General features: G+C 39.8%; 1 protein-coding gene across 3 annotated transcripts in view; it reads left to right on the forward strand.

Moving 5' to 3' along the window:
* Positions 1 to 12848, forward strand: part of Fam117b (family with sequence similarity 117, member B) — a 68210-nt gene that overhangs the window by 36561 nt on the left and 18801 nt on the right. For 2 of the 3 annotated variants that reach the window (NM_001108797.2, XM_039083860.2), the window contains exons 3-4: positions 2631 to 2723; positions 5633 to 5746. In NM_001108797.2, coding sequence (NP_001102267.2) covers positions 2631 to 2723; positions 5633 to 5746 — 207 coding nt within the window. The remainder of the gene's footprint in view (positions 1 to 2630; positions 2724 to 5632; positions 5747 to 12848) is intronic. The other variant, XM_039083858.2, reaches the window with a different exon arrangement.

Raw genomic sequence — 12848 nt, forward strand, 5'->3', positions numbered from 1 at the left:
AAGGCTTACAGCCCAAATACTATTGGCAGTTAAATTTTTGCATTAAAAAACTTTAATTACAAACTGCATCCTACATAGAGGACTTACTCCAAGAAATCTCATTTTATTGGTTGGGACAGGTTTGAAAACATGGGCCTGGCCCCAGCCACTTGAGGAGGGCTCCCTTGTACAGCTGCAAGGTGAGCACTTCACTGAACCCAGAAGAGGCTGCAGCATTGGAACAGACCTGGCTTTTCTAAGTATGCAGTGCTGAAGCCCGTGGCAGTAACCACATCCAAGTCTCTTCCAAACTGTGGCGGCAGGCCTGGGTATGTGGTAGGAAGATTCTGGTGCCCCCATGACTCTGGAGACATTGTTGAACTGATAGTCAAAATAAGAGTAAACCTCTAAAGACCTGGGTGGTAGGAGTTGTGAGCCCAACCATGTTGCAGTCTCCTGTGGGCTCTCCAATTTTAGTTTTTGGTTTTTTGTTTTTATCTTTTTTTTTTTTTTTTTTTTTTCCGGAGCTGGCAAGGGCTTCCCAGGGCCTTGCGCTGGCAAGCGCTCTACCACTGAGCTAAATCCCCAACCCCTTGTTTTTATCTTAATGGAAGCCATGTTCTATAGCATCCTTGATTGAATGCCATCTAAGGTGTCTCCCAGAACAGTGGCTCCACCTCTGAGTCTGCATTCTCTTCTCTATCCCAGAAGGTACATGCTAGCACCATTCTGCCTGTTCACATCCCATAACCTCCAGCATTTAGAATACATGTCGAAAATGCCTCCCCCCCTTATCTGCCGTATAAATCATTATACCACAATTACACTAGTCCGTATGATCTGTAGTAGCTGCAAGATGCTGAGTTGCATAGAGAAAAGTTCCATCACTTCACATCACAGTGCAGATTAAAGAGAGATCTACATTTACCCATATTGTTATCTGTAGAAGTCTATTGTTTAAAATCCAGCAACTTTAAGACATTTTGAGCCGTTTCATAATGAAATGATTCTGAGAATTCATCAGAATATTTCCATATACTGTAAATTGGAATCTGCTCTTCAGTGCTCAAGTCTTAAAGTCTTTGCCACCCAGTACTAGTGGATGGAAGAATTCATGTACCAATCTTGCTATATTTGTATCATTTGTTGCTTATTTATTAATTTGTATATAACTTCAAAGAGTTTGTAAATCCAGTCCTGTGTTTTTCTTTGTAACCAGACAGTTGGAAACCAGTTCCCAGGATGCCACACTGTGTGCTCCATCTCCAAAATAAGTTATTTTTTTTGTGTTTTCCAAGACAGTTTCTCTGTGTAGCCCTGGCTGTCCTGGAATTCTCTCTGTAGACCAGGTTGGCCTCGAACTCCTAGAGAATCTGGGACTAAAGTCATGTACTACCATGCCTGGCTTAAAATAATTTTATTCTTGTTATTTGATGTCCTAAACTTTCTTTTAGATTTTATTTAAAATTTCCTATGATGGTAAATTGCAAATGTCCAGTGTGAAGGTGGTGGGTTTTTTTTTTTTTTTTTTTTTTTTTCACTACTAGGTGAACTGAATTTAACCACAACCATCTTCTGAGGAAGAATAGAGAAAGGGCTGGAGAGATGGCTCAGTGGTTCAGTGCACTGACTGCTCTTCCAGAGGTTGTGAGTTCAAATCCTAGCAACCATATGGTGGTTTACAATCATCTGTAAAGGGATCTGTTGCCTTCTTCGGTGTGCCTGAAGACAGCTACAGTGTATTTATGTATAATAAATAAATACTTTTTTTTTTTTTTGGTTCTTTTTTTCGGAGCTCGGGACTGAACCCAGGGCCTTGCGCTTCCTAGGCAAGTGCTCTACCACTGAGCTAAATCCCCAACCCCAATAAATACATTTTTAAAAGTAAAGGAAAAAGCTGACTCACTTTTAGCCATTTCAATTGCTCGTCACAGCAGTGCCTGTGTTACTAATTCTGTTTAGTCTGAGGTTTGGAGTCCCGGGACCAGCACTGATTGCCCTCAGCACCATACCACATTTAAGTTTCTCTGCCAGTCTCTCTCTGGATTTGACTTGAATGTCTGGTCTTGACTTGTCATTGTTGTTGTCTAGTAAAAAATTCACAAAAAGCTGAAAATTTGCTGCTTTTTGTTTAGAAACTGGAACTGCAAATGGCAATCAAACTTTCCATTCAAAAGCCACTACACTAGAAAGCAAAAAGATGATGATTGGTGGATGCCGCACGCCGTGTTGGCTCAACCTCCTCTCCACATGTCCCAGCTCTGGGCCAGTTCAGAATTTATGAATAACCTTATTAATAAATGAAAGGAAGGTTACGACTGATTATAACCAGCTGATGCTAAGATACTTATGAGTAGTTCATGGTGGTTAAAGTGTGCTAGAGAAATCAGTGCTTAAGAGCACTGCTCTGACAGAGAACTGGGATGTATTTCCCAGCAACCACATGCTGTCTCCCATCAGTCCACAGACACAAACAAGGTGCATATACAGATGTGCAGAAAACACTCATAAAACATAAAATAATAAAATATTTAAAGATGTATAATATTTCTATCAGCTCTACTTTTTGAAACATATATTATTTTTTAAAAAGTCTGGTGTGCTGTTGTTAAATACTTTTTGTTAAAATAAGTTTCCCCCCTCTACAATAGACCGAGAGTGCGTGGGCTGAAGAGTATGCTGAAAAGAAGAAAGGGTCTCATAAACGCTCATCATCCTGGGGCAGTACAGAACAGCTTAAAGAGGTCAGCAAAATGTGATGGAAGCAGGAGTTTGGCTTTTCCAATGTTAGTTCCTTAAAGTTGTGGGATGCAGATATCATTTTCCTGGTGTAGGGAGGGTGTGTGTGTGTGTGTGTGTGTGTGTGTGTGTGTGTGTGTGTGTGTGCGCGCACGCGATGTCTGTGTGAGGGTATGTGTGCCTGCATGAATGTGTGAAAACCAGAGGGTGATGCCAGGTGTTGGCTACTTTCACTATGCCTTCTTGAGAAGGTCTCTGACTGAAGTTTGCTGACTGGCCAGTGAGCCTCAGGGGTCCATCTGTCTTTCTTCCACCTCCTGTTAATCCTACTGAATGACAACAAAGACCATAACCCAGTTTATTTGATCAAATTAAGCAAGATTTATTTCCTGTCTGGTGGGGTTATTTCTCTAAAATGGGGCTTGAAATATTTTTGAAAATAAAGCATTGAATGTAATAAGAAGTGGGGGCTTATATAGCCCAAAAAACTGAAAGGCTAGAGGGCTTTTCCAGAGTTAGGGGATTTCCAGAGAAATCTTGGTTATGTAGGAACTTAGCTGAACTTTTAAAATTATTTGGCAAAACATCTTATCAGGGTACATTCAACGTATGAGTTAGTTCTATAGGGAAGAGAGCGTGCCAACTTGAATTTTGCAGCAAGCAGAAATAAACTTGTTCTGTCCTTCTAAAAAACATAGCTTGCATCCATTAATGTAGTCCAGCTGGTCAATCACTCCCAGCACAGGGGTCGTCGATGAGCATGGGCACTGGAGAGCTGCAGTCACCTGTTTAGTGCTTGTGTAGCAAGTATCTTTTTTTTTTTTTTTTTTTTTCTTTTTTTCAGAGCTGGGGACCGAACTCAGGGCCTTGCGCATGCTAGGCAAGCGCTCTACCACTGAGCTAAATCCCCAACCCCGTGTAGCAAGTATCTTAAGAGCTGAGTATACCTTTCTCCTGTTTACTTGAGAAATAGCAACAGAAAAGGTTGTTACTGTGTTGATTTGGGGTGGGGGGAAGGCTTGAAGCCAGACATTATAGAGTATACCTTTAATCTCAATAGTCAATGTATTAAGGCAGGAAGTTTTAATTGCTGAGTTTTGGGTCTGCCAACCCCCCCCCCCCAAAAAAAAATAAAATAAGATTTGAACAGAAAATGTATGTTATTAACCTGATGTTGCAAATTTTGCTTTAATAAATAGGAGAGTTTGTATGTATCTAGAAATATATACAGACATCAGACTTATAAAATTAGTGTGATTAAGAAGCTGACATGATAGTGTTTTTGAAATTTAGTAACTTGATTAGGGATAGCTTTATGTTATTGTTTTTTGTGTATATAATTAATGTCACTGCAATTAACCCATAATAGAAGTAAAAGAGAAAAATTCAGTCAAAGGATATAATGAGGTAGTCATTAAAATTGGGTTTGTAGCTAGACAAATGCCTTTGATTTCAGCACTTGGGAATGGGAGAATCAAGCAGGAGAATCAAGAGTTGAGGGCTAGTCTTGATATGGTGGTTTGTGTCCCCCATAATCTCATGCATTTGAATACTGTGTTCTCAGTTGGTGACACTGCTGGGGGATAGGTTTAAAAAGTGTGGTCTTGCTGGAGAAAGTATGTCACTGGGGATGGACTTTGAGGTTTCAAAGTCATGTGCCATGCCCAGTTTGCTCTCTGCTTCATGCTTGTAATAAATGATGTAAGTTCTCAGTTTCTTGTTCCAGCCACTGTTTTGCTCCACCGTCTGATGGAATAAAATTTTGGTGAGAGGGGTAGGAGGTACTCTTGGCAGACCTGTGCCAAGCTTTGCCCAGAAGAAAAACATTAGTGTAAGAGCTTTACTGGGGGAGGGTGGGGACATGACAGAGAGAGAAATAGAGGTAGACAAGGGATGCCTTGAGGGGACAGGAGACACACACACACACACACACACACACACACACACACACACACACACACACAGAGGGGAGGGGGAAGGCATGCATGAGGTGGCTAGGGGCCCTTTTATGCACAGCACACACCTGGTGTATCTCGTGGATCCCCGAGAGCAGACCAGTAGGGACACCTATTTGCTAAACAGCGTCATGGCCACTATTGCTCTAGAACTGCAAGCTCAAACTTACTTTCTCCTTCTGTATTATCTTGACTCATGATATTTTATCACAGCAAAACAAAAGTAGCTAATACACTTGGCTAATGAGATCCTGGCTCAGAAAACAACAAATTGTATTTGATATGTAAAGATTTTATTTTAAGTGTATTTTATAGTTTGGCGTTCATCCTGTTGCTGTGATAAAACACTTCAACCTAAAGCAAGTTGATGAAAAAAGGTTTTATTTGCTTAAGGTGAGAGAGAGGAGGGTAGGGAGAGGCTGAATATGAAGGCAGGAACAAGCTGATCACATTTCATCAAAACAGGGAGAGCAGAGTGGAGTATGTCTATAAAAGCTCAAAGCCTGTCCCTAGCAATGCACCTTCTCTAGGAAGGCTTACCTCTAAGAGGTTCCATAACTTCTCAAAACAGCACCCCCAACTTAGGACCAAGTGCTCAAATACATGAGCCTATGGAAGATATTTCTCATACAAATGAACACACTTGGCTTGATTTGTAAATATTTTAAATTTTACATTCATAAAGGCAACAAGAGAATAAGTTATTTCTAAGAGCATAATTTAAATGCTGAAAACTTTAATACTTGAGAAACCTCAAGACTAACAACAATGTTAAATGTATTTGTTTTTCTTTAAATCTGTACATATACATGTGAATATATGTATAAAATACCGATCAATTAGATTTTGTAATATGGTTTAAAATTTCATGTACTAAGGATGAATTTATTGGTTCTTTCATCAAGAATATGTTTTTGTTTTGTGTGGAAAACACTGTTTCTGCCTGTTTTTCCTTTCAGATTGCAAAATTACGCCAGCAACTGCAGAGAAGCAAACACAGCAGCCGTCACCATCGAGATAAAGAAAGGCAGTCTCCATTCCATGGCAACCATGCAGCTATTAACCAGAGCCAGGTAAGGAAAGAGATTGGCTTCTCTTTTAGGTCGTTTGTACTCGTTTAGGATAGAATGTCCAAAACCATGTGTGTAACAATGTTTTAAGTACTAAATCACAGCCTTTCTCCCTCCCCCAAATTCACAAAATAGTATTTTATCTAGGAGGTTTACCCAGTTACAGTTTTAAAGTATTTTTATTTATTTACTTGGGGACTTTTTTTCCAGATAGGGTGGGTCTCTTTACACCCTATCTGGAAAAATTCCTGTCTTGGAATTCACTATGTAGAGCTGATGAACTCACAGACACCCACTTTCTTCTGGCTCCCAAGTTGTGGGACTAAAGTCATCCCCATGCTCCCCCTGTTACACATTGCGATTGAACCCACTTTGCTGAAGCAGGGTATTTCTGTAGCACTGGCCATGGAAAAGACCTTTTTCCTTTCTTAGTTTCAGTTATATTATCTGAAGATTGGGAGGAATGGCTGCTGTCTCGATGTCTTTTTCTTTTGGGAGGGAAACAAATGGCTTAGATCCCTATGGAGGGCAGTAAGTGACTTGTCCATAGAGCTTTCTCTGTTTGAATTCAAATTCGCTAGAGTTTCTTGGCAAGAAGAGAGCAGGTTTATTTCATATTCTGTGATTGAGTCTTTCAGTTCCCCAAAGCAAAGCTTTGTGATTATGGGATCCTGAATTCAGTTTTCTATTGGAACAGTAGGATGATTAGAAGTCTGGTTCTGTGACTTTTAGGACATATTTTAAGACTGGGTTAGCAGATGGAAGCTAACTGCCCATTGATAAGTAAAGTTTTACAAGACGTAGACAGTTTTGTTCTGTATACATTATCTTTGGTTCCATTCTTATGAGATCATATGAGATCAGGCATGTTTAAGGTGATATGGCCGTGAACCTTTGGCTCCATTCTTAATACAACAGTATCGTTGAATAGTTGTAACAGAGACTATCTGACCCATAAAACCTTAGGTCTTCACTGTTTGAAGATCTATAGAAAAAAGGTTTGCTTTTTATTCTTACAGTTGTTAATATGTGTGGGGTTGTATGCATTAAAAGGGCTGCAGAAGTGGCTTGGCGGATAAGGGCGCTGACTGCCCTTCTAGAGGTCCTGAGTTCAAATCCCAGTACCCACATGGTGGCTCACAACCATCTGTAATGAGATCTGATGCCCTCTTCTGGTGTGTCTGAAGACAGCTACAGTGTACTCATATTACATGAAATAAATACATCTTTTTAAAAAAGAAGGAAGAAAGAAAAGATGATTAAAGAATAGTTTTTAAAATAATTTTGATTTTTGTAAATTTATAGTTTGGTTTTAGTTTCTTAATGGCTCTACACCAAGTATAAGATTATATTTAAATCAAACGATTAACGGGGTGTGGATGAGCGAGTGTACTGCTCTTGCAGAAGGCCCAAGTTTGTTTCCCAGCACCCAGCTTGTAACTCTAGCTCTGGGGAATCCAGTGCTTACACCTTCTCACGTGTCTACTTTCAGGCACATACTTATTGGAAGATACACACAGGCACACAGACAGATAATTAAATGTAAAATAAAGCTTAAAAAATAGGAAAATGGGGGTTGGTGATTTAGCTCAGTGGTGGAGCGCTTGCCTAGAAAGCGCAAGACCCTGGGTTCGGTCCTCAGCGCCGAAAAAAAAAAAGAAGAAAAAAAAAATAGGAAAATGATTGGATTTTAATGTCTTAAAATTATACAAGTTAGTTTTAAGAAACTTTAACTGTCAACAAATACATGTAAATTTTAATATGTAATAAAATGTAATAACTGTTAAAAGTGGCATATTAACTGAAAACCAACATCTTTCTGATTACTTTACCAACCTTGTCCTTTCTAGCTCATCCACAACCGCTTTAACAGTGAGGGTGCTTTGTGTTTATTCCCCATCATGTGTTTGCTTCAGGTCACTTCAGAGTTAAGACTGAATTTTATCAAATTACATGGTACCTTGTAGGAGTTGATAAAGTTTTGAAGTGACTTTTGAATACCAATTTATTACTGGGAGAATTTTTAGCTAGTTATACTGACAGAAGGCTGTAATCTCAGTATTTGGGAGGCTGAGACAGGAGAGTTATTTGTAGCAAGAGCTTTCTCAAACCTAAATGGGGTAGGCATTATGATGCACCCCTTTAATCCTAGCACTCTGGAGGCAAAGAAAAGATAAATACAGTCAGCAATTTGTTTGTTTTTTAGCACAGAATCCACCTGCCTTTGTCTCCTGAGTGCTGGGATTAAAGGAGTGTGCCATCACATCCAGTTTATACTCAGCAATTTTTAAATTGAAAAATTCTTCACAGTATTGTTCCTTAAAAATTGAATTTCCTAGGGTCTGGAGAGATGGCTCAGGCGGTTAAGAGCACTGACTGCTCTTCCAGGGGTCCTGAGTTCAATTCCCAGCAACCCCATGGTGACTCACAACCATCTGTAATGGAGATCTGATGCCCTCTTCTGGTGCGTCTGAAGACAGCTACAGTATACTGACATACATGAAATAAATAAATCTTTTAAAAAAAAATTGAGTTTCCCTTTTGTGTTTGGAGGCAAGGTTTCTCTGACTAGGCCTGGAACTCACTCTGTTGACCAGGCTAGCCTTGAACTCACAGAGGTCCACCTGCCTCTGACTCCCAAGTTCAGGGACTAAAGTATGCACCACCACTGCTCAGCTAAAATTGAATTTTCTTCATAAAAATTACTAAGCTTAGTCTTATGAATTGGCTCAGAGTGTAGCATGACAACCTGAGTTCAATTCTAAGAACCCACATGGTAGAAGAGAACCAATTCTTATAAGTCATTCTTTGATCTTCACATGTAGACACATACTCTCTCTCTCTCTTTCTTTCTCTCTCTTTCTCTCTCTCTCTCTCTCTCTCTCTCTCTCTCTCTCTCTCTCTCTCACACACACACACACACACACACACACACACACACACACACAATGTTTAAAAAAAGAAGAATGAGTTTGGCTGTGCTAGCCTTTACTACCAGCACTCAGGAGGCAGAGGCAAGGAGATCTCTGATTTGGAGACTCACTCCTATCCCCATTCCCATCCTCCCCAAAAAGAAAATTTATCTTGACTCTTTATATTTGACAAATAAAATACCTGCTTGATTGTCTTGTGTATTAATTTTGACAGTTGTATTAGTCATATTGATGTTTATTGAGACTCTCAGAGCATATTAAGTTATTGATATGATGTTGCTTAGGTAAGTTCTCTCTTTAGTGGAAAAGAAGTATATTATCAAGACTAAATATTAAATACTTAACCATCTGATGGTGTTGTAGGAAAAGTAGCAATAAAGAAATAATCTCATGTCCCTATCAAATCTTATTTTTGAGGAATGTAAGTAAGTAGTTAGTTGTAATAATGTACAATGAATATGTTGATAGGAAGAGTTCACAGTGCAGGGGTATTTCTCTGAACGGAGGATGAGCCATCCAGAAAGGCTTTTTCAGAGAAAATGTTAATCTGGTCGATCCTTGAAATAATAGTTGAGTTAGCCCACCTAACAGATGAAGTCATGGCCCCAGTAGGGTGGTAGTAAATGATTAAGAGATTAATTGGGTTGGGGATTTAGCTCAGTGGTAGAGCGCTTGCCTAGGAAGCGCAAGGCCCTGGGTTCGGTCCCCAGCTCCGAAAAAAAAAAGAACCCCCCCCCAAAAAAAAAAAGAGATTAATATCAGGCAGACCTTGATGTCTTCACAGATTAGTTAGTAACTTACTCTGACTTCATCTTCATTGTACAAAAGAACATTTTTTTTTTAATGTTGGAAATGAGACTCATGATCTCAGATGCATTTTATAGTGGCATCTGTAGGCTTAGAATATATGATGAATTTAGTAGAGGATAAATAATACAAGCCAGGAATCATTTAAAGAATTAGAAGTGTGAGTAAGGAATCAGAATTGACTTGGAAACTTAAAACTGGTGAGAAGGTACTAACAGTTGAAGTCTTTTGAGCTGCTTAGTTATAAGTAACTGACAGTTAGGAGGTGGTGGTGTTTGAACTGTTGAACTGCTTACTAAATGATACATGTTCTCCTCAGGACTTGTGTCATTATTGGCAATTAACCTTCATATTGCAATTTAATACCATTAAATCTCATTTAATAGAAAGTTGAGACCTTAAGAGGCCAGTTATCTTAAAGGTCAATGAGACAGGCTTGGGTTCTAACCTAGACATTCTGACATGAGACTCTGAGTTTTCACACTTTGCTAGCTGATGGCTGCCAACATACAGTATAGATGGAGAGATGAATAAAGGCTGGGGCCATGTTAGCCTCTGAGTACAATTCTAAAAATGTATCTAAAAGTACACACAGAAGTTGAGTGGAAACAGGGCCCTAATATCAGGTCGACATTTTAGATTTGTGCTATGCCTTGTCTTCATCAAGAACCTTCTGACTGCAGGGTGTGGCAGTTAATGCAGACCACAACTCTCAGTGCATCAAGAGTAACAGAAGCACTTAGCCTTCAAGAAGACAGCTTTGAGCCTCTAAGAACATTTTGGAAGAGGGATTGGAGAGATTATAAGAATCAGGATAATGTCTACTTAAAAGATACCCTCTGGCTGGGGATTTAGCTCAGTGGTAGAGCGCTTACCTAGGAAGCGCAAGGCCCTGGGTTCGGTCCCCAGCTCTGAAAAAAAAAAAAGAAAAGAAAAAGATACCCTCTGGGCATGACACAGAGTTTGGGCTTCTGAACCCACTGAACTGGTTATCTGCATAAAGCCTACTGACTCTGGACCCATCCACATTTCATTGTGCAATGGTGAGGAGCCTATAAAAGCCCCCACACCTCACTGAGGGACTTTTGGCCATTCATGGTTGTTGAAGGAAGGGGTAGCATTTTTGTCAGTGGTGTAGCCACCCCATAAGTTGCTTTTGCTTTTGTGCAGAATGAGTCACTTATGCTTAGATAAAAACCACATTACTCTAGGTCACATACAAATGGAGGCATGGGTTAGGGAAGGGGCTTGTTGGGTAGAAGGGTTTCAGCAGGGAAAGGGGTAGATGAGAGGAGAAAATGGGGTATCAGTGGGGGGGAAACTAGTAAGATAATATAAATGTATCAAATTGTCAAATAAAAAAAACAGTGGGGGAGGTGGGAAGCAAGTCAAAATGAATGGAAGACCTACAAAAGCTACAACTTAAATCGATTAATAGAAACAGGCCTCAGTGTAATGCTGGATTAAGATGGGGCTTCCAGTGTAGCATTACTCCACCCCCCCAACACACACACACACACACACACACACACACACACACACACACACACACACACACACACACACACACACACAAAGAAAAAGTATATAAATTGTCACACCAGAAGAGGACATCGGATCTCATTACAGATGGTTGTGAGCCACCATGTGGTTGCTGGGAATTTAACTCAGTACCTCTAGAAGAGAAGTCATTGCTTTTAACCACTAAGCCATCTCTCCAGCCCATATTTTAAGTTTTTATACAGTGTTTAGTTACCATTCTGTTGCTGTAAAGAGACACCATGACCAAGACAACTCTTAGGAAATATTTAACTGGGGCTTGCTTAAGAGTTTTAAAGAGATAGTCGGTAATCATCATGCTGGGAAGCAGACAGGAATGGCACCTGAACACTGAGAGCTTTCCAGATGGCAGATAGACAGACACTGGGCCTGACATAGTAACACATTTCTTTCAACAAGGCCAAACCTTCTAATTCTTCCTAAACAGTTCCACCAATGGAGGAACTGTTAAATATATGTTCCTATTGGGGGGGGGGGTGTTTTCATTCAAACCACCACATTCCAATTGTCATGTGGGTATCTAGAGAATGACATGTTGCGCTGCCTGATTAGAAGCCTTAAGTGGGCCAGAATCTACTGAAGTGTTAGCTTTGAGGAGATTGGGCAAACCGTAAGCATTTTTTTTTTTTTATTTTCCAGAGTACAGATCTGATGAGAGGAATTTTTTAACCTTTCTTAGCTGTCTAAAGAATTCTCAGCTAATCTTATAACCTACTTACATTTGTGTGTACTGACTTATATTTAGAATTCACATTATTGCAAAAACCTCTTTTGGTCCAGGAAAACAAATTCTTGTTATTTAATTCCCTAAAAGGGGTGGAATGGGAGGTGATGCCAGAACAGGAAGGAAGGAAGGAAGGAAGGAAGGAAAAGGAAGGAAGGAAGGAAGGAAAAGGAAGGAAGGAAGGAAGGAAGGAAGGAAGGAAGGAAGGAAAAAAAGGAAAAGGAAGGAAGGAAGGAAAAGGAAGGAAAGAAAGAAAAGGAAGGAAGGAAGGAAGAAAAAAAATATTATAAGGAGTAAAATAAAGGACTACTGCTCATGTTATCTTCAGTAGTTAAATTAGATTTAACAAAGAAGTCCTTCCTAGGTAGCTGGGTGAGTTCATTATTTCTAACCTTGTGACAGACAGCTAGTTAAGTTAAACTGCTGGTTAAAACCCCTCACTCAGAAGAGAGGTGCACAGGCCTTACAAGAATGACTTACGCTATATTTCCTTCTCTGTTTCTCTTTTTTCCTTGGTTTGAGACAGATTAAATGTTTGATAAATAGTTACTGCTAAGGAGTTATTAAGAAAATCTTTTTGGGGCTGGGGATTTAGCTCAGTGGTGGAGCGCTTGCCTAGGAAGCACAAGGCCCTGGGTTCGGTCCCCAGCTCCGAAAAAAAGAACCACAAAAAAAAAAAAAAAAAAAAAAAGAAAGAAAATCTTTTTAACTTCTTCCCCTGTCTTGCTGATAGGAAATCTTAGTAAAGAGATAGAGGGAGTTGGCCCCTCCACTGCCAGGGTCCTGTGTGTACCTCTCTTACCATGTCAGCTGGGAACTCTAATGCTTCTTTTACTAAACAAGCTTACTAATAATGTGTCTTTATGCTTCTATAACCAAAGGCCAGCTTTTGCAAATACTGTGGCATACTACCTTCCCCTTACAGTCGTTCCCTATTCCTGTAATTTAGCAGTTGTAAAACAAACACGTACTGGAAGCCTGAAAACAAGCATAAGGCGTTGTTTTTGTTGTATGACAGTTTGAAGAAATTAGCAGGAGGAGAGGGGTAGAAAGGAGAGGAGGACACAATTGGTTTAGAACT

This window comes from Rattus norvegicus, chromosome 9 (genome assembly GCF_036323735.1).
Source record: "Rattus norvegicus strain BN/NHsdMcwi chromosome 9, GRCr8, whole genome shotgun sequence".
Classification (NCBI taxonomy): domain Eukaryota; kingdom Metazoa; phylum Chordata; class Mammalia; order Rodentia; family Muridae; genus Rattus; species Rattus norvegicus.